The 27007-nt window shown below is 46.2% G+C and overlaps 2 protein-coding genes across 3 annotated transcripts in view; one reads left to right on the forward strand and one right to left on the reverse strand.

The window, feature by feature from the left end:
• Cacna2d3 (calcium voltage-gated channel auxiliary subunit alpha2delta 3) overlaps nt 1-27007 on the reverse strand; it is a 954216-nt gene that overhangs the window by 122275 nt on the left and 804934 nt on the right. The gene's annotated exons all lie outside the window — the stretch shown is intronic.
• The window catches only part of Lrtm1 (leucine rich repeats and transmembrane domains 1), a 10369-nt gene continuing 8718 nt past the window's right edge, over nt 25357-27007 (forward strand). The window contains exon 1 of the mRNA XM_012514815.2: nt 25357-25604. Coding sequence (XP_012370269.2) covers nt 25598-25604 — 7 coding nt within the window. The 5' untranslated portion in view covers nt 25357-25597. The remainder of the gene's footprint in view (nt 25605-27007) is intronic.

Below are 27007 nucleotides of genomic sequence, written 5' to 3' on the forward strand. Positions count from 1 at the left end.
AGCCTTTGCAGAACCAGGACTTAACAAGAAAGCATAAACAAAACCGGTGGTCATTCTGGAAACAGGCTGTCATGTGAAAAGTGCTCCGATGTGACCTCTGGTCAGTAAGACTACAGTTCCCTATCTTTATGCACAATTTCCCTTTCAATTACCATGGAAATGTTGACCACACCAGAAAAGAACCAAGGGAAGAGCATGTACTTATGAATTGGGCCTGGTTCCCTCCGGCCACCCAGATCTTCCAAAACCAAACACCTGGCTGGCAGATGCGTCCAGCTGTGGCAGGTCCTATTAGAACAGCTGGACACAAGGCGCTTGTGAGTGGAGAGGGAGGAGAGAAGGCGGAATCATTAACAAGAGGACAGACAACACTCTGAAGGAATCCAGCACTTTGTTTTCTTCAGCCTCCTGGAATCTCGGGACCTTGGACCATTTGGGAGTCGGCCCTGGATGCAGGATACCAGCTTTCTCTCCCATTTTAACCCAGAAGATGTTGAGGCTGGAAGAGCCATCTTCTGTCATTAGGCGACTGTTCCCAAACACATGCTTGGCAACACCTAAGGCTGGCGTCTTGAGCTCTCAACAGTGTGCACTGGTCAGGCCCATGGAGAGCAGGTGGAGGGAGGGGCATGTGACTTGGCCGGCCAGTCTAAGCCCTTCTCAGCAGCACCCACCCACACCCACAAGCCTGCCCAACAGTCAGTGGCCTCAGCAGTGAGCAGCAGCCTGGTCTCAATGGCCCTCCCTGCTGGCCTTCCTCCTTTGCAGCAGGATTCCTTTGGCACAGCTGGTGCCCAGCAGGCATTAAATCAAACTTGAATGAAGCGAAGGCACCATATTCCAGCCACTAGGCAGTTAATCAGCTGCCTTTCTTGCTTCCTTTAGGGGAATAACAGTTTGAAACACAACTGTCACCAACATTCTTCTCAGAATTTCCTGGCACCCTCTGGCACTTCTCCATTGCCTCAGCTAAAGCATTCCAGGCCTACGGCCTCAGGGAAGGGAGGACACAGAGGAACTTGGAGAACAAAGGGGGAGAAAATCTGGATTTTTGAGTCTGTAAAACTGAGGCTCTAAGGAATCTAAGGACATGAAAGAAAAATAGAGGAATTGCCTGAGCTCGTTGTTTTCCTCCACCCCACATTCATCACCACCCTCAGACCATTTAGGGAAGTGGCCTGGACTAGACCCACAAGAGGCTTCCAGGAGGTGCTGGCACAGCCCAGGGAATGGCAGGGGCAGGCCCTCTGTGCAATTGAAGGCCTCCAACCCTGGGGCACATCACAAGGCTTGGCTGGGTCTGCCGGGGCAGGTGTTCCTGCCCTCACACTCTTGTCTCTTTACCTGCCCTGCAAAGCAGCAGGAAGCATGGGCTTGCCCTGCCCAGCCTTGCTCTTGCTGAATTAGAGACAACCTCCCATGGCCACACACAGATAGCCCAACAGAAAAGGAGGTTCCCTGTCCATCCGGGTTTGTCTGGGTGAGGCCAGCTGACTCCAAGGTGACCTTCCCTTGGAATGAGGTGGGCACAGCACTGACCTGACTGATGACAGAGAGCCAGATGGCTCTGAGTGACTCAGTAACTGCCTGCATGATTAGATGATTAAATGTCACTCCTGCCCTGCAGTCTTAGGTAAGCTGCAGAAGAAAGTAAAGAGAGGGCACAAATTCATTGAAATTTCACACCTATGCAGACTAGCAGCTTCTGAGAGAAATTAAATGTAAAGCTGCATAGATCCTACAACTGAACAGTAAGGACTGAATTTCATAGCCTGTACTTGTTCATGCCCTAACTACACAAACAATGGCCTTTTCTAGGCCTTTTCTCATATCCACTCAGGGCCCAAGAAGAAAGAGAAACCACAGCAGTGGGGCACTGAGTTCCAGGCCCCACCACAGGGTAACTCAAGTTCCTGGGGACTCCTGCACTGTGGGGTGGGTGTGTCCCTGAGGCTGGCACCTGCGTCTGTAGGCAGGGAGAACTGGGGACCCAAAGCATAATCCTTGTCTTCGGTGGCTGCTTGTCTCAGTTACTCTTCTCTTCTTGCTAGGACAAATACCCGACACTCAAAATGAAGCCAGGAAAGGTTTATTTAGCTCACAGTTACTGGAGGGTTCAGCCCACACTCTGCTGGCTCCAAGGCAGGCTGGCACAGGGCAGAGAGCATCCTTTCCTGGCGGCAGCAAGGAGCAGAGAGCAGAATGGAGGAGTAGCGGCAGCAGTGGCAACAGAGAGGAAGTCTGTCTCTCTGTCTCACTTATGTTACATTCAGGCTATCCGCCCCAGGCTGGGTGTAGTATTCACACCCATAATCGCAGTACTAAGACCCATAATCCCGGTGGGTCAGGAGTTAATCTCAAACTCTAGAAGTCCCTGGCCCATGACTGCATGAGGCTTTGGGGAGACAACTAGATACAAACCATAGCACTGCTGCTGTTTCTTCCACAAAAGCTGGACCTTTGACATGAAAACAGAAAGCCTCCAAAAGAGAAATAATCATGGGTTTATGAGTACTACAGGGGGTGGTTTGGAGACAGTGGGGTATTCAAGGGCAGCACTGTTACAACTGGGGTGTTTCCCCTGCACTCCGCCTAGGTCACCTGACTACTGCATTCTAGAGCTGCAGCTATAACCCATGACCTTGTTTCAAACATGGAGAATTTCAGGAATCCCAGCTTTAGGTTAAAAGTTTCCACACAATGTCATCAAGCCGCACCGCTATCTGTTGCCACCGGAATCTATTTCCTTCTCTGTATGTCCATAGTGGAAAATATCAAACAAACATGGGTCTGAGTCCTACCTATCTCAGATGCAGCAGCGTGTCTTTAGGGTCAGTTTTCTCACTGGCGCAATGGGCACAGGGGTTGTGCTCAATTTATAGGTTTGTTGTGAGCCTGAACTCAGCTAATGTATACCAGCAGCCAAGCATATTGCCAGGAATGCTGCAAATAATTCAATAAATAGTATGCACACACACACACACAGAGCACTAGTTGTTACAATAAACATATGCATTATTTGATACAATCCATACCGTTTTCCTCTTTAGAGCCAAATCGCCACCGAGTTTTAGCAAACTGCCACTGCTCACCAGTTTCCTGGCTAAAAAGCTAAGGAATCCTTAACAGAGGCCCTGTTCACTTTCAATCTCTGTGATGAAAAATACCAGAAAGAATCAACTTATAAGTGATAGGTTCCGGCCCTAGTACAAGCTGCTAAATTATCATGGTCCTGATTCAACATGGCTGAACCCCACAACAGCTTATTTTTCCAATGACCACTTCCTCCTCCTTCCCCACGCCAGCCCTGGATACAACTTCCTTTTACCTTTCCCGCCTACCCAAGGGAACCCCCAGTGAGCTCTTTGTGCGTCACTGAACCTGCCGCTCACACTCTGCCCCTAGCAAAGGTCCCTGAAGTCTCAGGCTCCCTGGCTCAGGTCACAGGGTCTGCCATCTCCCTGCCCTCGGTCCTCTCCGTGTCTTCAGAGTTAATAAAGTCCCCCTTTTTTATTTCTGCGTTCTTGCTGTGCCATAGCTGCTGCCAATAAAACCTATCAAGAAGGAAGAAAGCTTCCTTTTGGCTCATGGTTTCAGAGGCTTTAGTCCATGGGCAGTTGGCTCTATGGAATTCAGGCCTGAAGTGAGGCAGCACACCATGGTGAGAATAGGAATCAGAGCAAAGTGCCTCACCTCATGGTTGCCAGGAAAGAAAGAGGAAAAGAGAAGGAGCCAGGCTTTCACATGCCCTTTTAAAGGCACCAAGGACCTACAGTGACTTCCACTTCACCTCTTCAAGGTTCTACCACCTCCTATAATGCCATCACTAAGTCTCCAAAACACTTACTATGCAAGCCACAGCAGACTCCAAATTCACTGCAGCTGTTGGCCTGGCCCTCAGGCTCTTTCCTGCCTCACCTGCTATTGCTGGAAGGCCACAGGGAGATTCAGTAAACTGCCCACAACGGTTCCAACTCACTGAGAGTTTGTGAAACCCAACAAGGACTAGAATCCTTGCAGGTGACATGGTCCTCACCACCCCTGCCTTACTGAGTTCATGGAGGTGTCTGAGAGGCTCAGCTGCAGGACGGAGATTGAAGTTTGTCCTCTTGAAGCTGCACGTGATCTCTAAAGATGTCAAAATTTGCACTTAGACTTTTCTGATTACAAAGCAAAAGGAGATAAATCAATGATATGTAATTACTTTAAAAGGTGTTTTAGGAAGCCTGTGACACCATTTGTACTGAGACACACGAATCTACATATTTTCTCACAATGTTTTGCTTTCTGCTTTATTCTTTCTGTCCAAGGCTGCAAAATGATTTGTTTTCTGGAGGCCTGAAAGAGCTTCGAAGCTGCTCAGGGCACCATTGAAAGCCTCCAGGCTCTTTGCGTTTGCCTCTCAGAGAAAGAAAGATAGGTAGAAGGCCACTGTGAAACCTGGCAGTGCCCCTAGGAGGGTGATGGGGCCCTGTAAAGCACAGTGACAGCATTCTTGGTCTCTAAGACCCACTGCAGGCTGGACCCTGGCCCTTTTGGCAACCGCACAGGGAGAAAATTTCTCCACTGTAAAGAAGGTGCAAAGGAGTTAAGTGACTTTCCCAGGGCCTTGCAGCTACTGCAATGATTTGGCTGTGCTGTGGTCTGATCCCTCGAGCCTGGCCCAGAAGCCTGCTGCCTTTTTTCTCCCTTACTCTGTGCTTCTCAGCAGAGCTGCATCACCCCCTAGGGAGTGGCTCTGGAAGTTCACTGTGATGTTCCGATTGTCCCAACAACCGGATCGCCTAGAAGTCATGGTCCAGCCCGCCACCATAAATGATTCTATAGGCTTTGTTGCTTCAAGTCCACTTCCTGGATGGACGTGCTCAGAAATACGGACCTTTGACATGAAAAGAAGCTTTCAAGTTCTCTCCTTTATTAACTCTGCATCTCAGCCGGACCCCAGCTCTGTTTCACATCCAGATTAAAAAGTATGGCTTGCGCATGTAATTCTCTAGAAACTTAACCACAGCCCCATGAGAGAGAGATAAGTGTCCTTTGTTTTGTCTGTAGCCTCGCTGTGAAGTTGGCAAGATTTGTGGATGTGGCGCATGCAGATACATACCTCAGCCAGGGCACTTGCAGAGATCCTGGCTACTTCATCCTGTTCTCTGCAGTGACGACCAAGACATCTGCACAGCCAGGCCTCTATGACCCCACTCTGGACCCAATCACTTTTATTTCTTCATATTATAGCGCCTCATTCTATAGATCTTTTTTGATAGTATGCTAATGTTTTTAGTACAGGGTCTACAGGGTCTCACTACACAGATCGCGCTCATAGTGATCCTCCTGTTTTCAGCCTCCCAAGCACTGGGATTATAAGCACACACCACCATGCCCAGTCTCCACCGCTGTCTCAGCATGCCCTGGGGGCAGGGCCAGCAAGGTATGCTGGGGATCGAACACCCAGCCCCTCCATCTGCCTAAGTAGGCACTTTAATCTGCTGAGCTATCTGGCTGGCCCTTATGCGTTTCATTTTGATCAGACGAGATGGGGTGCGTTCAGGGTGGTACGGCCATAGACAAGTTTCATTTTGAGATAGTAAAGGAGACAGCACAAATTTTTATGGAAAGGAAGCTTTGGGTGCGATAGGGCTGAGGCACTGTTCGAAGCCTCCAGGCCCTTTGTGTTTGCCTCCTTATTCTGAAAAATGAGAACAGATGAAAGGGCTCAGGATGCAAGTCCTGGCTTGCATTGCCCCTTACCATGCAGTGTAAGGGAGCTTCCTTGCTCTCTAGCCCTGCCTCTTTAGTCTGTGGCTTCCCTCCTCTGGTCCAGCCTTGAAAGCACGAATTTGGCCTGGCCAAACCTCAATGTTGCCATGGTTTCCTATGTGCATCCCTTCCTGCTTGTTGTGGCCCTGATCAAGGTGCAAGATATCGGTTGGTATCTGAGGCCCAGCTTAACTGATGTGCTTCCATCTCAGAGCTGAACACTAGAAAAATGGATACTTCTATCCTTAGAGAACCCAGGTCTAGACAAGGAACTGGTCTGGGGTCGGGAGCTGCTTGGCAGTGTGGATCTGTAGGTCACCCTGCCATGGACACATTTTCTTCTATCAAGCAGCAACATCTTCGGATTATGGGCAAGTTAAGAGGGTGTGAAGCCCGCAAATGACTTTTTCTTGCATCAAACATCTTAATTATAATTACTCTCAGCAGCTGGGTCATTGCCGTAGGAGATGAGGCAGGAAGGAGGGAAATCTCTGCACTTTTACAGCATGTACCAGCTCTCTGAAATGAGTAGGAGGGTAGCAGAGAGGAAAGGGGCAAGGAACAGAGCCCCCAGTGGATTTTAAAAGGGGGCTTTGTAGTGGCTGCATCTGTCCAGTAAAATAAATCTCTCCTAGTACTAAAATAACATCTACATTCATTTGGGCTAGTGCCACGCTCAGCATTTAAGCAACTTGACAAAAGATTGCTTGAGCATGTTGAGGTTTGCCAGCTCACAACAAAACAAGAAAGCTACCCCAGCCGGCTGCATGGAAACACTTCTTTCAGTTCCCTACTTTCACTTCTGACTCCCATTTTCCTGCTGCACTTGAAAGAGAAAGATTTTGCCCTTTTTTCCACTGCCAACCACTTAGTGCAGCCCTGAAATGGGCAGCAAGTTGCCCCTGGAGGTGGTAGGCTTCAAGAGGGATCTTTTTCTTTTTCCTTAAAGGAAACTGGTAAAGGCTCCACACGCCCGATAAAGATGTTAATAAGTAGAGAAACATTATTTGGAGAGGCCCTCAGGTAGACTAGACATGAATAATGCCTCATAAAAATATTACTTCTATCCAAGGCACACACACAAGAGGAACTTGGCAATGGTCCTGTTTCTAAGAGAACTGTAGGCAAAGAAAACCTTCCGCACAGGATCCGCAGGCCACTGTCATTGGTGGCAGGGATTGCGCTCACTTCTGTGGAGTATGACCCCGGAAGTCACTTCTGAAACTTTCGGAGACCTTAACTCACAACACTGGTGGGTTTATCAGGCTGTTGTTCGCTGCTTTCCAGCATAGTCGGGCCTGAGATAAGGACCCCACGTTCCTGATGTCCGTGCTGAGAAGGACCCTGCTTTCAGAGGAATTGGCCATGCTGTGGCCTGGATAGGCGGGTGGGCTACTAGACGACAGCTGGAACTAAGGAGATGCCTACTGAGGCCAAAGTACTTACTTCATAGTCCAGTAACTAGGGTTCCGGAGAGGTCAGCAACTGACCTGAGATAACCAGAGGCAGCTGAGAGGAATTCCAAGGCCAGCTTGGTGGGAATGACCAATAGCCACTGCGTTGGCCAGCAGGGAATGGACAACTCTTTTTCAGGGAAGTAAAGGCCCTCATCTCTCACTGATAGCTTCACTTTCTTTCCTTTAGTGTCTGTCCCCCAGTTTTAGTCTCCCTGGTTTGCATAGGGTGAAGTCACTAATCACCATGTGCAAGATGAATTCTCCCCACATCCCCTCCTCCACAGGGCCATGAGAACAAGCCCCAGAACTTGAAGCTGAAGCTTTTATAAAAGAGAGGGCTTCTTTCCTCCAAGTGGACCAAGCTGGTCCTATGGGTGATAGGGGCAACAGGTGTAGAAGAGGAGGAATAACACAAAGAAAAGTGAGACAAAAGAGGAAGAACATTGGTGACTTTAGTTGCAACCTCAATCCAACTATACCTGAAGCCAGAAGTAGCCCTGGACTTTATAGTTACACGTGACAATTAGTTTCCACCCACCTCAAACAATCAAATAATTAACTCCTTTTAATTTACTGATTTTGCAGAAGCCAAAATTGAGTTTGGTTTTCATTGCTTGCAGTGGGTGACATCTTGACAGATGCAGCTGCAGGTTCAGTGCGTGGCCTCTTCCTGACAGGAGATGGGACACTTATCTTCATGTATATAGAACTGCCGTGAGCACCATCACTGAGCCAAGTACAATGGCTGACACTGGCAATCTGTGGCATACAAACTGCACTTCTCTACTTCATAAGTCACCTATGAGTCCTATGGCTTCTTCCTAGAGAGGCTTGTCATCCTTCCAACCATGCCAGGGTACCCAGTTAGCTGGCATGTGGAGTGCTTGTGGTAAAATGTTTGTCCCTCAGTGTAGCACCCATAGGCCATGCAATAGTCTAGGTTGCCAAGTTCTGGATAGCAAAGAAGGCAAACACATGCATCCCCATGCAGGGACTGGTTGCTCATCTTTCTGGAGCATTTTCATTTCTTCCCAGGGACAGGAATTTTTCAGTTTTTACTGAGACAGTAGAGTGAGGAATCACTCAGCTAGACGGGCTCTCAGCAGGTCCCCTTAACGTGACCTCAGACTCACACCAGACCTAAACATTCCCAGGAACAAAGTTTCCTATCTCAATCTTTAGCCAAGACAACCAAGGGCGAGTGGGCTGGGTGGTGGGGGTGTAGGATGGACTAGGGTTCATTGTAACATGAAATCAAAGGAAGGTCTGTGAAGGGTTGCATTCAACTGGCTGTACTACCTTCTCTATAAGAAGTCTGAAGAAGAGAGGCCAGGTCAGCCTTCCCCTAAATCATCCCCATGTGTGGGTCCAGATTAGTGTTTTCTGATGAGAGGACTGCTGCTAAATTTAGAAAGCAACAAATAAGTAGAAGGCACAAAAGATTTACAAGGCTGCATTGCTGCAGAAGTAACTGCAGAGGAGGCAATGTTTGAAGCAGCTCGCGTGCATGCCATGCAGGTTCTGAAGAGCCACTTTCTTAGATACTTCCACATGCACTGCCTCCCATGTCTCCACAGCCTCCCATGTCTCCAAGGTGTTGAAAGCATCTACTTCCCTACTTCCTGGTATTCAAGCTTTTGCTACTTAGAACACGCAACACAGCTTCTGCTCCCAGGATCAACTCTAGGCTGATTGAGTTTGGATCTCTTATTTTCATGGGGTGAAGCCAGAGCAATGACTTAGGTTGCATGCTGGTAAATCTCAGCTATCTCCACACTGTAAATCAGCCTGTTCCAGGCAACAGGCCACCATGGGGACTGCTGGCACTGGTATCTGTGCTACCGTCCCATAGACATGTGTTATAGGTCTTCCTACAGGCTTGGGAGGGCGTCCAGTGGCTCTTGTAAAGTCCTTTCTTACAGTGGTGACCCAGCTGCACTCCTGGGACACCTTCACCACTTCTGCAAGTCTTTGCTATGGTTTCTTGTGTTCCCTGCTTTCTCTTAGGACTTTATCGGCACTGCTTGGAAGATCACTCCAATTTTCCATTTCTCAGTCTACTGATAAAGCCAAGAGGCAGCACAGAATAATGGTGGGTTTAGAATTAGAATCCAGGACTCCCACTTAGCAGTCGCGGAAGGAATTTGGGTGAGTTACTTAATCTCCCTTGGCTCAGTTTTAAAGCTGTGATGACAAAGTTAGATCAAGCTGAGCATCTGGCCCACAGTAAAAGCTCAGAAATTGTTATCTTTGGTATTATAGTATTTTCCTAGAATGGAAGATCACTTTCCTTACAGGATTCCAGAAAAGATTAATGATGACCCCTCTGCCAGCCAGAGCCAGTAATTTCCTTTCCCTACTCCACTGACATGTTCTCAGATCTATAAAGTCCTCTCAGAGCTCTGGCTTACTCATCTTGCTTTCTCTCACCCACTGCTGCTGTAATAAACCATTTAAATCCTCCTTAAATTGTTGCTGCATGGAGCCGTCCACAGCAAAGAGCTGCTGATTCCCTGCCTCAGGCTCCCCAGGTAACTCTAATCATCTTAAATGCACCATGGTCACAGACAGACAGATTTCACAACACTTAGCCATTTTCATCAGTACAGCATTACAACCACAGATAAAGATCACTCGCTCCAGAGCCCTGTGCCTTTGGCCTAATCACAGGGAGGGACTAAGCAGTCCCAGGGACTCTTTAATAAAGTGCATCCACTTGCAGAGTTTCATTTCTTTGTTTTTATGTTTTTCTTTGTTTCAAGAGTTAAAGGATGGACTGGATTCTTTTCACCCAAGGTGGCCTCCTTTTGTAATGTGCACAAAACCCTTGTTCAGCCCAGGGCATGAGACAGTTCCCCCCAAGCTATATGTCCCTGTCATTAGCCAGCATTCTGAAACAAGGCATCGATGCAAAAGAACTTGCTTTCTTCTTTGTGAAATCCATTTTTTCATTTGCGCTGCTCAGTGGAAGGGTCATTCTGAGGCAGCCCTCTCCTCCCTCTTGCCATAGTGCCTACAGACATCAGCCTGCATTTCACTGCCTCCCCTCCCTCTCTCTTCTCTCTTCAAATGAGCATCTTCTGGGCCGGGAACTGAAGCTGTGACGCATGCTCTCAGGCTTAAAGTCTCTTAGGGGACACAGATGTCACACAGTCAAGGTGAGGAGGGAAAAACATGTGCACGATGACACAGGGATGTGGAAGTGGAACCCCAACCAAGTCCTGGGGCTCATGGGGAAGCAGCTTTTAATCTGCAGCCTCAGAGCCGGCAGCAAGTCTTCACAAGCAAAGTGAGGTGAAGGGCAAGAACCTTAGAGGCTGTAGTAGAGGAGAGAGTGGGCAGCCTGAGAGCTTTTAGTAGAGGTACCCGGATGGGCATTGTTGTTTATTTCTTTAGAAGCTCCATTTCTATTCATGGCATCTTAGAGTCAAAACTGAAAGAGGGTGAGTGGTCCTGGCACAGGACCCTCTGTGGAGCAGGCCAGTGGCATGGCAGGCCTTCCTGCGCTCCATTGCTGGGACAAGTTACCTGACACCCACGGCTTACAGAAGGGGAATCTGATTTTGGTTCACTGCCGCTTGAACTCCAAAGCGGAGAGGGCACCACAACTGCTCATCCCATGCTGACCAGGAAGCGTGGAAAGAAGCGAGGACCTGAGGCCAACCTTACATGCTTTCAGGCCAGGTGTGGCGGCTCATGCCTGTAATCCCAGAGTCAGGAGGCTGGCGCAGGGGGATGGCCATGAGTTTGCGGCCAGCCTAGACTACATAGCAAGCTCCTATCTCGATGAATAAATACTCCCAAGCCCCCTTCAGGTCCCCCCCCCCCAGTGATGCATCCCAAGCAAATCTCGCCTCCTAATGGCACATTGAGCTACTGAACTCACTAGTGGAAGAATCCACTGGTAAGTCTTGTGCCCTCAGGTCCAATTATCTTTCACACACATGAAACTTTCGGAGCCATCTCACAAGCAAACCACAACACACAGTCTCTTGGAACTTCTGAAACCAAAGACAATGAATATATCCTGAAAGCTTTTAGGGCAAACCAGGTCATATCAAAGGATCTGCATCAGAATTAAACAACAACACTAGAAGTCAAAAGCAAACGAAGGAATGCCTTCAAAATTCGGAGGGAAAATGATTTCCAGCCCAGAATTCTAGCCCTCGACAAATGAATACCATGTGAAAGAATGGAATAGAGACATATTTAGAGCTGCAAGGGCTGTAGAAATTATCTCCCTTTTCCTAAAACACTACCGGGGAACATTTTTCAGCAACATGAGAAATTAAGTGAAGAAAAAGGAAAGCGGAGCTTTATGAGATATGGCAGAGGAAAATGGTAAAAGGAAGTCTTCGGCTCAGAGCTGCCCAGCAGGCCTGGACCAGAGCACTTAGTCCGAAGGAATGCACGACTGCAGAGAGTACAGGGAGGAAAGTTTCTCCACGGTGTGATGGAATTGGTGAACACAGCAAATCATAATGGGCATTTTAGATATCCGATAAAACACTTAGGGGTAAAGTCAGTGATAAATAGAAGAAAAGCTCAGCAAATACAGGGACAAGGAGATTTTCTTTCTGGGGAAGATGGCATGAAAAAGGAAACACATAAGGGCATAATCCTAATACATGAGGGGCAACACATAGACTATTGTAACAATATAGTTATTGTCCAATTCATCAAGGATATGAAATAGGCAGTTAAGGGGAGTGAGGGTAAGAAGCCCAAAGCACCGTGTATTAAGGGGAGTGAATAGGTAATGTCTAAAATGAACTATAAGGGTCAGCCAAATAGCTCAGTGGATTAAAGTGCCTGCAAGCAGGTGCAGGGGGTTCGATCCCCGGGCCTGCCTGCTGGCCCTGCCCCCAGGGCCCACTGAGACAGCAATTGAGACTGGGTGTGATGGCGCACATCTGTAATCCCAGCTCTTGGGAGGCTATAAACAGATGGCTCACTATGAGTCTGATCTAGTAGTAAGAACTGAACACCCTGTAGACCCTTCTGTAAATCTTTGAGGCCCATTCAACTCTGTCTGGAAGGTAAGTCTTGGCCATGCAGTGCCCTGCGGAGTACTGCAGGATCATATGGAAAGCACCAGTGTGAAGTCAGGCTGTGGATGCGCTGGGAGGCCGAGAGGAAGGTTCTGGTGATTGCTCAGCTCTGGTGAATATCTGAAGTTTGTTCCTGACCGCAAATACATTTTTCTGCAAAAGGAAATTAACTTCATGAATAGCACCTGTGATGGTTCCTGGGCGGTACAGTTATTGAATAAATCAAGTTGGTTTTCTGAGAGACAGCCATCATTGCTAATCACCAGGCTGAACTTTATCCCATGGTGAGCAGTTTTTATTTTTACTACACACAGGTTAGGTGGCCACAACGCTGCAGGGCTGGGTGGAGGGAAGGGGCCAGTGCACCCCCTCGATGTGCCCTCCCCAAATTTGAGGGCGCTCACTGCAGTTCTTGGCTTAGTGTCCTTTCTTCTAGAGGTCACAGCCATCTGAGGCCTTGTGGTCAGAAGTCTTCCGAGATCCCATTAGTGGGCCAGAATTACTACCTTAATAAAATTTAATCCTGTAACATCTCGCAAAGTCATATTTTGGGTTATTTTCTCTTGTTGCAGAAGAGAATGAAAAGAATATGGGGTACTGCGGGGGAGGGGAAGGAGAGATAATGAAAGACCCAAAGGTCAGCAAGACTTTATTTACTGCTCCCCCATAGCCCAGCATTGTGAAAAGGAGGAACAATGCATATTGGGGCAAAAAAAAAAAAAAAAAAAAAAAACCCAAAAAACAAAAAACCAGACAAAACTGGGGCATCAAAGCTCTCTCCCTACGTCAATAAATAGTTTGAAAGTAGTGTCCATCAGGAACCATATGTTTTCTGCATGTGTAAGAATACTCTTGCGCAGGGGGCTGACTTCATAACTGAGATTCTTTTTCATTTAATTCAGTCATATTAGATTATGGGGCTGATTTTGATCATATCCACAAATCTGTATTTTAACAGAGTTTCCATGGAAACACTATATGCCCTGTTTTTTAACTTTTTGGACAAGGCCTTGCCTGTTTAACAACTTGAACAAGTTTGACGAGGACAACATGTTTTGTTTAAGTTACATTAACTGGGGCCAATATTTCCTAATTGCATTACCAGGAGAAACATTCGCAGTGTTGCTCGTACCATGGAAAACCTCCCCTGGATCAGCATTCGATTTGCTTTAATCACCGGGGAACAGGAAACGTATGAGGATTGCCTTGTCTTATCAAGTTTTAAATGTGTTAACTGGTTTTACATCTACGAAATAATCTCTCTTATTAAATGACAAAGTTAGTCTTGTTAAGAGGATCGGCATTTATGGCTGTATCCATTTATTTCTTAAAAGACCAGCACATAGGTACCTCTGGCTTCTGCTAAAGAGGTAAAATCACTCTGCATAAACATATGCCCTTTTTTTGCGTATGGGTTTCAGAAAAAATTCCACCAAAAGAAAGCCTTCCTCCACTTAAAAACAATCTCAAGGACATCAGGCACAAGAATAAGGGCAAAAGTGATGTCTGGTGAAGGAGGACCTTACATAAGGTAATCTTTTTGTTTGTTTGTTTGGAATTTCCCTGAGTGTTCCTACTCACACAAACAGAGACATTTATTTCTAATCAGTAACATTTTCAGAGCAGCCGTAAGCAGAGTTTTTGAAAATGCTGCATTATATAGAGCCATGGGGGAAGGGGTTTACAGACTGATGTCAGAGTTCACTCTGACAGTATATAAAACATGGCCTGAAGCTCCGTGAGATGCCTGGGTCTGAAATGCTGGTGGAGCTTAATAAACTATCAGCAAGGAACAGTTTTAATTTTACAGCATTAGGCACTGGGGCAGTAATTTGAGTGGGGTGAGCTGTATTTCAATGCATCAAAGTATACTACACTACAGGGAAACTGAACATGTTTTTAAAAGACATAAGTTCTCTATTCAGAATTGTTCCATTCAAAAACTTTCCTTTCCAAAGGAACATAAGTAGAAAACAGTCACTGTCTCCTCAGAGCTACTTGTCTTACTTTTGAAATGATGCACATAGCTCAAAAGTCAGTTCATCCATTTCTAGGCAGTGCCTTTCTGTGGGCTCGGGGTGGTGTGTGGAAACCTAAGTGGATGGAGTGTGGTTCCTTCCTGGCCATGGGAGCCTGCTGTCCACTGGGACCGCTGGAGGGCCTGCTCCATCCTTAGCGTCTGTGCCTCTTACTGAGACACTTATCTGCTCTTGGCTGAGGGCTGATGTGGTTCCTACTCAATGAGGACCTCAGAATCCTCAGTGTGAGGGGAGTGCTCTTCCACTTCCAGTCTCCCGAGGCATGCTCTGTTGGAGAGCAGATGCTCCAAAGCAAACGTGCCTATGGGGCTTTGTTCCTGTGGTTGTCCAAATGGTCACGGGGGAAAGGGAAGCGCCAGGTCCAAGGAATGCCTTGCTCCTCCCGCTACTGTGCCATGGATCAAAGGGACATTTCTCCTTCCTGCCCAGCAATGATGAAGACAGGGTGGGCCTCCAGAGGTAGGTTTTGAACAGGGGGGCAGGCGTGACAAATGTGTCCGAGATCTGACTGATAGCGCCATTCTGGGGGATGGCCCAGACTGCTGCTTACGTTCTGCATGAAATGCCCTGCTTTCTTCTCTCCTGGCCCCAGAATGCTGTCCTCCACCTGTGGCCAATCAGAGGGACTGTGGCTCTCTTATTCTCCCTCCCTTGTGGTCCCACTGTCAGAGGAAGCTGGCAGGGGTGGGCATCCTCCTGCAGAGTGCTGGGGGATGATTTCCACCATCTCTGCTTCATCTGTATCACAGTTCCCTTTAAGGTCCTTTTTTTTGCTTTTTCCCAAATGCACAGAAAGAGACTGGGAAAAATGAGATAAAAGAGTATAGTAGTTTAAAGTCTTTGAAATCAGGCAGAATTTGAATTTCAGTTCAATTCCCAGCTCTACCAGCCTACAAAACAGAGATCTTAGACAAGGCAGTGGCCATCGCTAGGTCTCAGGCTTCTTCAGCAAGATGCAGAAGATAACATTTGTTCCCTGGCAAGGAGGAGTAGTGACAACCCTCGAAGTGAACTATGAGTCTTAGATGTTGTAATTTAACCCTGAGAATTTAGGGACTCAATTGTGTCAGTCACGGAATTAAGTATAGAATAAACTGCTAATAAAAGGGCCTCCTCACCCCAAGCAGAGCTCAGGGTCCCTAGTTCTCTGCCTTATATTTGTTATTCCTTCAGACCTTCTTCCTCTATTCTGGGTTCTCCACTTTGGCCAGCAGCCACATGCTGGTAAGCTTCTGTGAACCTCAGGGGTGACCCTTAGCCCACAGCAAACCCTCACCAATCAAAGGGATCATCCAGCTGCCTCAACCAAAAAGCACAGAATGCCTGGGCCATAGACAGACTTTTCTGGAATTGTATTTCTAATGCAAGCTCTGGATTTCCTGTTCCAACACACAGCCCGCAGTTTAACTTCTGCTTCAATATGTTCTCAAATTTGGTCTCCCGCTTCAAGGCTATTTTGATATTTTTTATTTGTATTTTTATTTTCTTTTTAGCGGAACCGGGGATTGAACTCAGACCCTTGCGCTGGCCAGGCAAGCACTTATTCTATTCTACTAAGCCATCTCCCTGGCCCTGTGAAGGCCATTTTTAAAAATAAAGATTTGATTTATTTATTTTCACCATAGAAAAATCATGTTCATGAGGAGATGAGAGGACACTAAATTTATATTAAGATCGTAGAAATCTCAGTGCTGATGAAATTAAGCTCCGGTAGTTGATTCCTAGGGTTTGATTCAAATGCTCCCCTCAGCAGTGGGCCACTTGCCTTCCTCTTACAGACCTTGGGGAGCTTAGGCTACTCAGATCTGCAACAGGAAAGGACTGAATTTAGGGATGGCTTTTAGAATTGTGTTAGCTTGGTTCCTGCTGCTGCCTAATGTCTGCCTCAAGCTCCTGCCCTGGAAAGGATTCCGAGGCCATCGCTGGCTGTGGAGTGAGGGCCGTGATGGACCCACCAAGCAGGTAGGTGGCTGGGCAACAGGAGCTCTTGTTTGCCAGCCCTGCTCCACAGGATGTCGCATCCACATTAGCACAAGCAGGGACTCAGCGGAGGAGAAGCTGTGTCCACCGTTGCATCCTCGGGGCCCAGCAGGAATGGCTCTTCTTGGCCTCTATTCTGCTGCCCACAACTATACATTGTAGGTAACTGCCCAGGATTCCATGAACATGCACTGAGATTTGGTAAGGCTTGCAAAATCACTATCCTCACTACTTTTTCGTAGAAGGGCCTAGAAGATAGCAAGGGGCATCTCCCTGGTACTGAAGCTGCAAAATATACCAGCAAAGTGATGCCTCCTCCCGAAGTGCCCTGCAGGGCTCTAACCCTGACCCAAACACCAGGCAGCAGCGTTTGTGCAAAAGTACGTGCAAGAGGCAAAGCTGTGAAGATTTATGATAAGGTAGAAGGGTGTAGGGCACACTGGGGGACAACCGGAAGCCAGGTTCCTTTCCTTTCCCCATCGTCTGCTGTGTGGACATTTCCCTCGCTCTCCACGCTAGGACCACACAGGCTGTCCGGCAGCCACCCTGCACTCTACCTTCTTTCTAGTCTTTCAACCTAACACATACCCTGTCTTTTCCCTGGAGGGGCCCTTGTCCCTTTTTTCTTCTGCAATTCAATCTAATGCTCCTTCAGATTCCATCTAGGTTTGAACATTTATAGAGATACTTGTCCCACCCTCTCAAGGCAAATCCAGTTCTTAGAACCCACACACTTCCTCCTTCCACCATATTTCCTGTTTTTGGACAGATGAAAAGTGGGTATCTATCTCCAGTGGCCAGTGGCCGTCTGGACTGTAGGTTCATTTGGCTGTATCATACTAGATCTTGATATGTATATCTAGATATAGCTTCCATATATCCCAAAACACAGAGTCTAGCATGCTGGGGAATACTCCAGATGCTTCTTTAACGAGGAAATAACATACCCAAAAGGGCCAACAATACAAATTCCTCTGGCACGCTTGGTTTTTACATAAGATTATTTCTGCCTTGAGGAGATGCACAGAGCATTAAGAAGCAGAGACATGCAATCCCTTGAAAAGTAACTACCTAGACTGCTCATTGCCAGGAACAGCTCAGAAGATCTAACCTTCGGAGATCCTCATCCTACAGCCCAGCACAGCCGCTGTGTTCCCAACGCCTTCACAGTAGGAGCAGTTAGGGGCCGTGGATATGACCCAGAAACACGAGCGTGGAAGCTCGTTTATCTCTCCTTTGCTCTCATTAGAATCATATATGAAATGCTGACAGTACATGAAGAAGCCTGCTTGCTGAACACAAGCGGCTCCACTCCTATCAAACTCCAAAGGCTGACAGTCCTGCTTCCGGACAAAAGCCAAGGGCCCCTGGAGAGATGATTCCTTTCTTCTTCTAATTATGCAGGGATGTGGAAACGGACCTCTCACCAACATCCAATGACTAGGAGAGATTGCCAAGAATCTTAACGGATCACTGCATAGCACAGAGGAGTGATACGAATGTGGGATTCTTGAATTAAATAAAAGGATAAACATATTACTAAAGCATCGAATGGGAAGCTGCCTGTGATAAACCCAATGGAAGCTGCAGCAAAGTGAAGGCTGGACCTTGATTTTGCTAACAAATGTCCTATCTGAAGGTTTCAGTCCCAAGATGTCAACAATAAATTTCTTTTTGTTCGTGGAACTATTTTGATGACCTGCAGAGATGGGGAGAGCACAAATTCACTGAGCTCGCCACTGATCCTGGCAAAAAGAGACACACACATGTGAATATTCTGAAAAGACAGTGACCTCAGTCCACAGGCAAAATGCTCCTTTGCACCGAACTTGCTTTTTTGTTGTTGTTCCAAGCCGATTAGTGCAAGTAGATGCAGAATCAGTGCCTAGCTAATGTGCGCTGTTACACTCAAAGACATGCTTGGCTGTGATGCTAACACTGAAAGCATTAACTTAACCCTTCCCACAATTGTACAAGTTCCAACCTGATGACAAGATTGAAGATTTGAAAAGATAAGTAGCTCAGGATCACACAGCCAGTACATGTTGGCAGCAGCATGTGGGCCTAGAGAGCTTCATTCCAAATTCTGGACTCTCTAAAAACAGGGACATGGTTCTAAAATTAAACAGTAAGATAGATGAAGCTGGAATAAAAAGAATACCCATAAAGTCAGGATGTATAGTTAATGGGTTACAATGAATGTCCTTCTTGACAAAACTGTGTTTTCCAAAACACCGGCAAGTTCTGTGCATCCAAGATCTAATATAGAATAAATCTTTAAAAGAATAAGAGAAAGACAGCTTCATTATTGCACCTCAACTGACATACAATAGACTATAACTTAAAAATATGCAACAATACTGTATTCTATTACAGAAACATTCTATTCTCTCATGTTATAATGAAAGTATAAAAGCCGATAATAATTCAACAAGAAAAAACTACATAAATGGTCACTTTATGGGTAAGACGCATAAACAGTCAAATACAAAAATAAAATTCCACTTTCTGTCCCTGGGGCAGAGAAAAAAGTAACCAATCCAAAGATCTAAGTAAAACAACATTAGCCTCAAACTGTCGTGTTTCTTGATCCTTTCATTTCTTTCATCAGGTTTATGTCTGCCAGCATCTGTCCACGTTTACTGCCCTAGCTACAGGAGCTCACTAATAACCTTTAATCGTACTTATCAGAAATCCATCTTTATCCATATATATTAATGTATTTGGTTGTTACAGGGTCTCACTACACAGCTCAGACTCATAGCAATCCTCCTGTTTTCAGCCTCCCCAGCACTGGGGTTACAAGCATGTGCCACTACGCCTGGACTTAGTGGCCAGCTCAGCCCACCCTGGGGGCGGAGCAGGCATGGCATGTGGCGCTGGGGATCGAATCACAGTCCCTGCATTTGCCTAAGCTTGCTTAAGCAGGCATTTTGGTCTGCTGAGCTATCTTGTTGGCCCTGTTCATATATATCTTATATACAAGGAAAGTGCTGCGAAACTGCAAAAGGCTGGGATGATACTGAGTTGGAAAGTCTGTTTTCTCTAACCTGAAAGTACAGGGAGGATAGATCCAGTCCTGCCCTCCCCCCATATATGTATCAGTTTAGCCCCTTCCACTGCACAATGTTGGTACTTCGAGAATTGCTTCTCTTGGGAGATGGAAAGTATGAGAGAAGTCATGGAAATTTCTCATGTGTGGCAAGTTTCAGGTATTGAGAAGATCAAGCTCAACTCTGACGTAAGAAATAAAGTTTTCTAACTAGCACTGTAAAACTGGCAAACTCTTTGAAGGCCAAGAGCCAATGTGCTGGGGTTCATAGTTCCAAGTACCTAGCTCAGTCCTGGGCACTATGAATTAGTGGGCATTGAAAATCCAACTGTGAAGATTGCAACTAGTTTATTTTAGTTCCTCTAATTCACTTGCTTTTGAGACAATTTGAGATCTACTATAAGGAGCTTAAGCTGAATGGTTCTCAGAGTTCCTTGAATCTGAATTTTGATGTTCTCCATAGACCTGGTAGAAGTAAGAGGGTGAGCATACCCTTTCTATCTTCCCACTACAAAAACCACACGGCAGCCTCGACTCTCTGTTCATTAGCTCAGATTGAAACTGTGCTCAACTTCTGAGTCTGTAGATTATTCAATTTGCAGCTTTCTGTCAAAAGAGTGAATGGTATTTTTAAAGAAGCCCTAAGGCTTAACATAGAAAACTATAGGTCACTTTTCTATTACACCAGTACAGGTACGCTCAATCCTTGTGACTTGATATCTGTATGCTTGAGTTGTGTCATCTATAAAGAAAGTAATAATAACATGCTTATTTTAGTCATTCAACATTTACATAATGAATTTACTATGTTGGTTTGAAGAGAAACTAGGGGCAGAAATAAAAGGTCCTCTGAATTTTAGTCTAGAGAGTTGTCACCTTTAAGTGAGACAATGCAAATAAAATGTGAGAGTGGAACCTGCTAATGATCTCCAGTAGCCATGTCTCTTCTTTCCAGGCACAAGGCTAGCCTGTAATCTCCCAGGCTCCTTTGCTGCTAGATATGGTCACATGATTTCACTCTAGCCAATGGAATATAAACACAAGTATAAGCATCTTTTCCAGGCCTGGCTCATGCCTCATCTTCATGTTCTTCACTCACCAGCTAAGTGCTGAAGAGAACTCAGAGACAAGAGGAGAGTTCAGTCACCAGAGAGAAGCAGCCTTGGTCTCTGAAGGACTGTATGGAGCCCACTGTTTTGTCCATGAAAGCTAGACTATGATAAGAGCAATAAATACACTATGTGTTGTGTTAAGTCACGAGGATTTGAGGTTTTATTGTTACAACAGCTAGCATGGCTTTAATATACACTCATAGCACGATCTACTCCATTGGATGTACTAGCTGATTGGTAGGATCTCTTCAAAACTATACATTGTTAGTTCTTTTCTTATGTGTTACATAGTAAGTCTAGAGAAAGAGGTGTAAAGGAAAGATGGAAGGAGGAAGGAAGGAAGGAAGGAAGGAAGGAAAGAAGGAAGGAAGGAAGGAAGGAAGGAAGGAAGGAAGGAAGGATAGATGGCAGGCAGGCAGCAAACAAAATGGAAGTTTCAAACAACAGATCAATATAAACTTTATACATAAATCTCATTCGGTCATGTACAATACCCAGAGAAATATTTTCACTACAGTCCACATGCCTCCAAATGCCAAAGCGTCTCTTTAGCCAAATGAAATTTCTGCCCAATACTCTCCTCAGCCGCAGCTGTTGCGGGTCCCTGCTGCCCCACCCCCAGCTCTGGCATCGGCTCCCTGCAGCATGCGCTCTGGATGGGCTGCAAGCTGGTGGAGACAGAAGAGTACTTTGCCAATATTTTTTTTTTTTTGCAGATGTTAGAACTGGGAAAAATGCTCACATTGATGATAAGGTCTGATCCACAAAGCAGGCAGATGTTACCTTTGGGCTACTCCTCAGAGCGGACTGAGGCCACCTCTACGCACTACACGTGCACCCACCGCTCAGCCTGTCAGTAGAGGACATGCCACCTCAGTATTCCAGTGAATGAAAGTGGCCCTACTTGCTGCTTAAAAAGTCAGCTCTCCTTGGTAGATTTGTAATTACAGATATGATGCATGCTTGTGATAGCAAGTTAAATATGTGCAGACATATAAAAAGAAAAAGTTACTTTTCCTTTCTCCCTCCCACCCTTGCCAAATAATCTGTATTACCAGCTTGGTGACTTCCTTCCCTATTTATTTCATCTGCAGACAAACCAACGCATGTCGGAAGGGTGAATTTCTCCAATTGCAATGATTTTTTTTTTGCCATGCAAATGCAATTATATGACATACTTTTGAGCTGCAATTGCTTGATTTCACTTTAACAATTTATTATGAGTCTCCTCCCCATGGGTATATTTAGTACTCGACTATATATATATATATATATATATATATATATATATATCACTAGATGTACAATAATGTGTGGAAGAAAGAGCTGGATTTCAAGACATCAGGGTTAATAATGGTGGCTGATTTTTCTTAAAGTGAAATTTTAATTAGATTGATTTATATTAGAAAATATTCTGACTTAAAATGGGCAAAAGAGGATGCCTTAGAAGGTAGGAAATTCTTGAAACTTCCCGGTGACAATATTTTGCAGGTGAATCTAAAATCAGTTCCCACGTGTGAAACTGGGGTCCCACTGAGTCTTGGTGCCAGGAGCCTGTCACATGCAGGCCTCCCTCCAGGGAGTGGGTCTGGCCTAAGCCTACACTCAACATTTCTCTCGTATTACTCTTTGCACTCACAGTTTTCATGCCACGTCTCAGATCTGGCTTGCCAAGGCAGGGAGCGAAGGTGCCCTGGCATTAGCATGCAGGTCGCATACGGTATCTTTGTTCTCCGGGCTGAGGTCAAATGGGATAGATCAATTGGTCTCTGTCTCCAACCAAAGTCTTTCCATGTATCCTGAAGCCTTCCAGCCCATGTGTGCGCTGCTCATCCTTTAACTGCCTTAGAATCAGCAGGCACAAATAGAACCACAGAACCCCTTGGGGCAACCAGCCACTACACCCAGGAGCCCCTCTACCTGGGCTGTTCTCTGTGTGTTCCCAAGGTGTCTGCAGCAGCTCACATCTTTGAGGTTCAGGAAAACATACTGGGAAGAAGTGGTACCACTATGGATCTACCAGACCTGTGCTACACATTTAACAAATAGCATGTCACCTTCACTGTCCCCGAGGAGCTATGTATACTACAGACCAAAAGCTGGACTAGGAGAGCCTGTAGTTTGTCCAAGATCAATTGGTGTTACAATAACTACAACACAAGAAATGCACCTCCTCATTTAGCCATACAACCCAAATGTAGAGGGCAGTGTTTGTGATCCCTGCTAGGACATCTACTGCAGATGTCGAAGCCTCCCACCCCAATCTCGTTGTGCGTAGATTTATATTATTTAGGCCTCTGAGTCCAAGAGACTTGTATCCTCATTGGGTCCCATAAGACACAGCTACACAGCTACTCTAGAATCCAGAGAGACAGCCCCTTAAATTCTCTGTCTATTCAGGTCCCCAAGTTGGTGCATATGGTGCCTTTCAGACCTACTCATGTTTCTGAGCCAGAATGATAAGGTTTTAGTTGGAGGTGGGTTCTAAAGATCGTCCCACCCAGCTCTCTGATTGACAAGTGAGGAAGCAGGCAGTGGAGAGGTCCAGCTGGGGCATGGGAGCTGGGTGCAGGTGGGTGAGAGGTGTGTGCTAGAGCACTGAAGGAGAGGCTCAGGACTGGGAGAGGGCAGGCTTTGCAGGCCACAGCGCATGGACAGTGCAGCCCTCCATAAATCAATTATGTCGGACACAAGCACACACATTCATGCAACGTTCCTCCCACTACAAGAGCTGAGTTGTTTGACCCTTCACACAAAAAACAAAGTGTTCTCTGACCCCTTCGAAAGATAGGCATACAGGTAGACAGGTAACATTTGAGTGCATAAAGGGAACATTAAATTCACAGGTGCTCATTATAGAGGATGGATGATAGAGAGAGCCATCCTAGAGCGACCTGCGTGATTAACAACTATTTAGATTTATGACCTGCTACCTGGGTTTATGACCTGAATTCAGACTTGTGATATGGAAGTGTGAGTGGCAGTGTGGTTTTGAAGTGGCTTCCTCTATAGTACAGCACTGTTTATTTTATTTTTTTCTGATTGTACTATACAGTACAGTAAAAGAACTGCATGTAAGATGAATGCAAATAAAATAATGCATGTAAAAGTTATGCAGATAGAAGCAAAGTCACCAAGTTGTGGTTTCCTTTGACCATTTCTTTGTTCTGACTATTGTAATGTACCTACTAGATACAATTCCTCATTTAGCAGTGAATTCACTTGACAACCTTGTCCTAAGACAGGAACTCACTAATTAAGCAAGGGATGCCAGTGACTATGTTACAGGTGGGCCTTTGAAGGTCATGTACGATAAAGAAATGTTATGAAATCATGTGCTCTAAAAACAGCTGCATATGAAGTAAGGGAAAGACAGAGGAACGGATAAAGGAACCATCTTTATTAAAGTCTAAGTGGCTTTTCATGACCTGACCTACTCTGTCGGATCTCACCTGGATCTGGATGTTTCCTCTTGTATCTGTAATACTCAAAAAGTGTTGGAAAGAAGGGAACAACGGATGGCAGGTTGGCTGGGCCAGCAATCAGGAAGGGGCAGGATGAATACTTGGTTGTGTGTGGTGGCGAGGGGCTCAGTTTTGCCCTGGCAGAAAAAGGTTCCCCAAAGAACATGCTGTTGAGAAAAGTCAAGACCCAGTCCTCTCTGCAAGAGGCCCCTACACGCCCACACCTGGAGTCACCGCACCCTCTCAGGGCTAGCAGCTCTGAAGCACAGCAATGTTCTCTTGTGGTAAAAGTGGACATTCATGAAGAGACTCAGAGGCTAAGAATGGAGCGCAGTAGTATTGGTCACAGAATACTTGTCTCAAAGCACAACGCCCTGGATTCAGTCCCCAGTGCTAGGCCATTACAAGCATTGTTTTATTTAATCCTGAGCATGTTCTTGTGAAATAAGGACTACTGTTACTCCATGATAGTTACAGATGATGTCACCAGTGGACAAATCAAGTCCAGGGGCAGCTTATTCCTAAGCCCATACTCACACTGCCTGGTACAGGGCTTCCCTCCAGGCTGTCTCATTGAGAGCATGGTTTTTCCCTCGCATGCAGTCCCTCAGGGAATGTGGGGGTGCTGGAGAAGGGCAGCTTCAAGCCCTGAAACCCCCACTCATGAAGTGGCAGGGGATCTGCACATTCAAAGCACTGGTTCCCATCCCTCATGGAAACACTCCCAGCAGCTGCAATTAGAGAATAGTCACAGTTCACTGATGCCCAATGCTCGGGGGTGGGGGGAGCTTTATTATTTTATATGTGAAAAATGAGGAAAGGGCCAGACCATCAGCATTGGGGGGGTGGGGGGGAAGTGATGAAAGATGGAGAAGGATTTCCCAACTCGTGCTAACCAAAAGGTCAATTCAACTAGAGGGAGGGGGCAGGGAACAAGCAAGCAGCTGAGAAGTATTTGTGGCACCAGCGAGACGAGATTGTAATGTCCACTAAAAGAAACCATGGCTATGAATTTCAGGGCATCAAGACCCTGTCAACATAGCTAATCCCCACGGATGTTGGCTGAATAAGCCTTCGATGACCAAAGAAGCGCACTGTGGAAACCGTATCAGCCTCCAGCAGGCCAATTTGTCCTCGTATTACACACTCTGCTGGCTCTGTTGCTAGCCCCCCACATCGAGGATCCGGGTCGCACATCCCCCAACCCAGTGAGGTTGACACAGCATGGTTAATAAGTCAACAGAATTCAGAAGCCACGACCGGATTAAGAAGGCTGTTTTATTTTGGTGCCCTGGACTTCAAGCAGATTAAATAATCAAAAAGGCCGGGCCATCAGGGTCATGTTTGAATGCTACAGCTGTTCACCGAGGTCTGACAAACATTCTTTATGTGGCTCGCCATCTGAATGGGAACGGTAGGGATGGTTGGGGTGGGGAGGGGACTGACACTTTTAGAAAGAGAAGAGACACAATCGAATGACCCTTCTCTGGAAAGCAGCCCCAGTCAGATGCAGACAAGGAGATGGGCCGTGTAAATAACTGGTTGGCGAACACTTCGGTGATTTCTCCAAAAGCAGGATTCAGAAAAAGTAATGGAAACTGGGATCCCAGCTTAACATGCTCTTGGTTTGCTGATCTGTGAATTAATAAGGGTCGGCGACGTGTGCAACACAGGGAGACCGAGCCATGGAAGGTAAGCCTGGGCAATTCTGTTGCCCCTTAGAGAAGCTCACTGGCTGAAAGAGGGAAGGGGATGGCCCAAGAAACGTGTCAGCGGGAAATCCATTTTCAAGTCATCTTTCTGAAAAGATCGGGCAGACGTAAAAGATATCTCTGGGAAGAGTTACGTTTTTACCTCATTGGGTATAGAGGAAAGCGATGGAGGCAGAAGAATGCACAGCGATGCACAGCCACAGTGGGCAGGTCACGGGCCATTTCACAGAGACACAGGGCTAGGAGTTGGAGCTCATATGTTACTGCCTTGAGGGTGGAGGTGGAAGTAAAGAAAGAAGGAACACGCCAGTCCTGGTTCTGGGAAGACAAGCCTTTCATGAGTACAATTAGCAGATCCTGTGGAGAACATGTCCTCTGGTTTAATAATTGGTTCTCTACAGCTAGTGAGTGCTCTGGCCTCCCAGCTAAGGTGAGGGGGGTCAGTTCATTTCTAATGAGAAGGTGCTTTGGCTTTGAAAGAAATCACTTAGATTATTTGCAGAATTTTAGAAAGGAGAACTAGGATTTTGCTCTTTCATATTTTGGACAGAGGACGGGAACTATGATGTTGGGCATGCTTGAACAAAATTAATCCAAGTGACATCTCCTTCACACATCTGTCCTCTGGCCCTGTGACACCACCTGAGCCCTGAGTAGAAAATTTAGGAACAAAGGAAACAGACTCAGGTGTACTTGACAGTCGCACTGTATATTTTCCACAAATCTCAACGCAAACAAGCAACCTTTCCTTCTTTGTATTTCCTTTTGTTGTAAAGAGAATAATAAGTTCAAAAACAACAGATGATCTTGAACCAAGATGAGAGGAAATCAACAATGGTTGCTATATTGCATATTGATATCTTCGAAGTAGCTGTTCAGATTGCCAGATACAAGTTAGCAACCTTTCTTAACAGCACCTTACGAGTAGATAATTATTGAGTTTTGCTTATTATTGTGTAGCCTTCTGAATTCCTTTACCAGTTTAACAAAATGCCCTTCAATTCCCAAGGAAAAAGAAGCGAGTGATGTTCAACTTTCGACAATCATCTAGAAGTATCTACAGAAATGAAAACGGGCACCCTCTCTGAGCTCTACAAAGAGACCCCTTTGGATTCCAGGACCCTCTCCCCCAGTCCCACAACAAAGGAGCTCTGGATGAGTGAGAGTGAGAGTGCTTTTGCAGTGCTACTTATAATGAAGGGAAAACAGCTCAGCAGCTCAACCACCCCTCAGTAAGGCAGTTAATAAATACTAAATTTGACATGGTCTCACCGCAAAATACACCTCGAAAGGAAGAAGGTGGGGACCAGGGAGATGGCTCAGTAGAATAAGCACTTGCCTGGCAAGCACAAGGGCCTGAGTTCAACCTCTGGGTCCACAAAA

The sequence above is a fragment of the Octodon degus genome, unplaced genomic scaffold (genome assembly GCF_000260255.1).
Source record: "Octodon degus isolate 3935 unplaced genomic scaffold, OctDeg1.0 scaffold00043, whole genome shotgun sequence".
Classification (NCBI taxonomy): Eukaryota; Metazoa; Chordata; class Mammalia; order Rodentia; family Octodontidae; genus Octodon; species Octodon degus.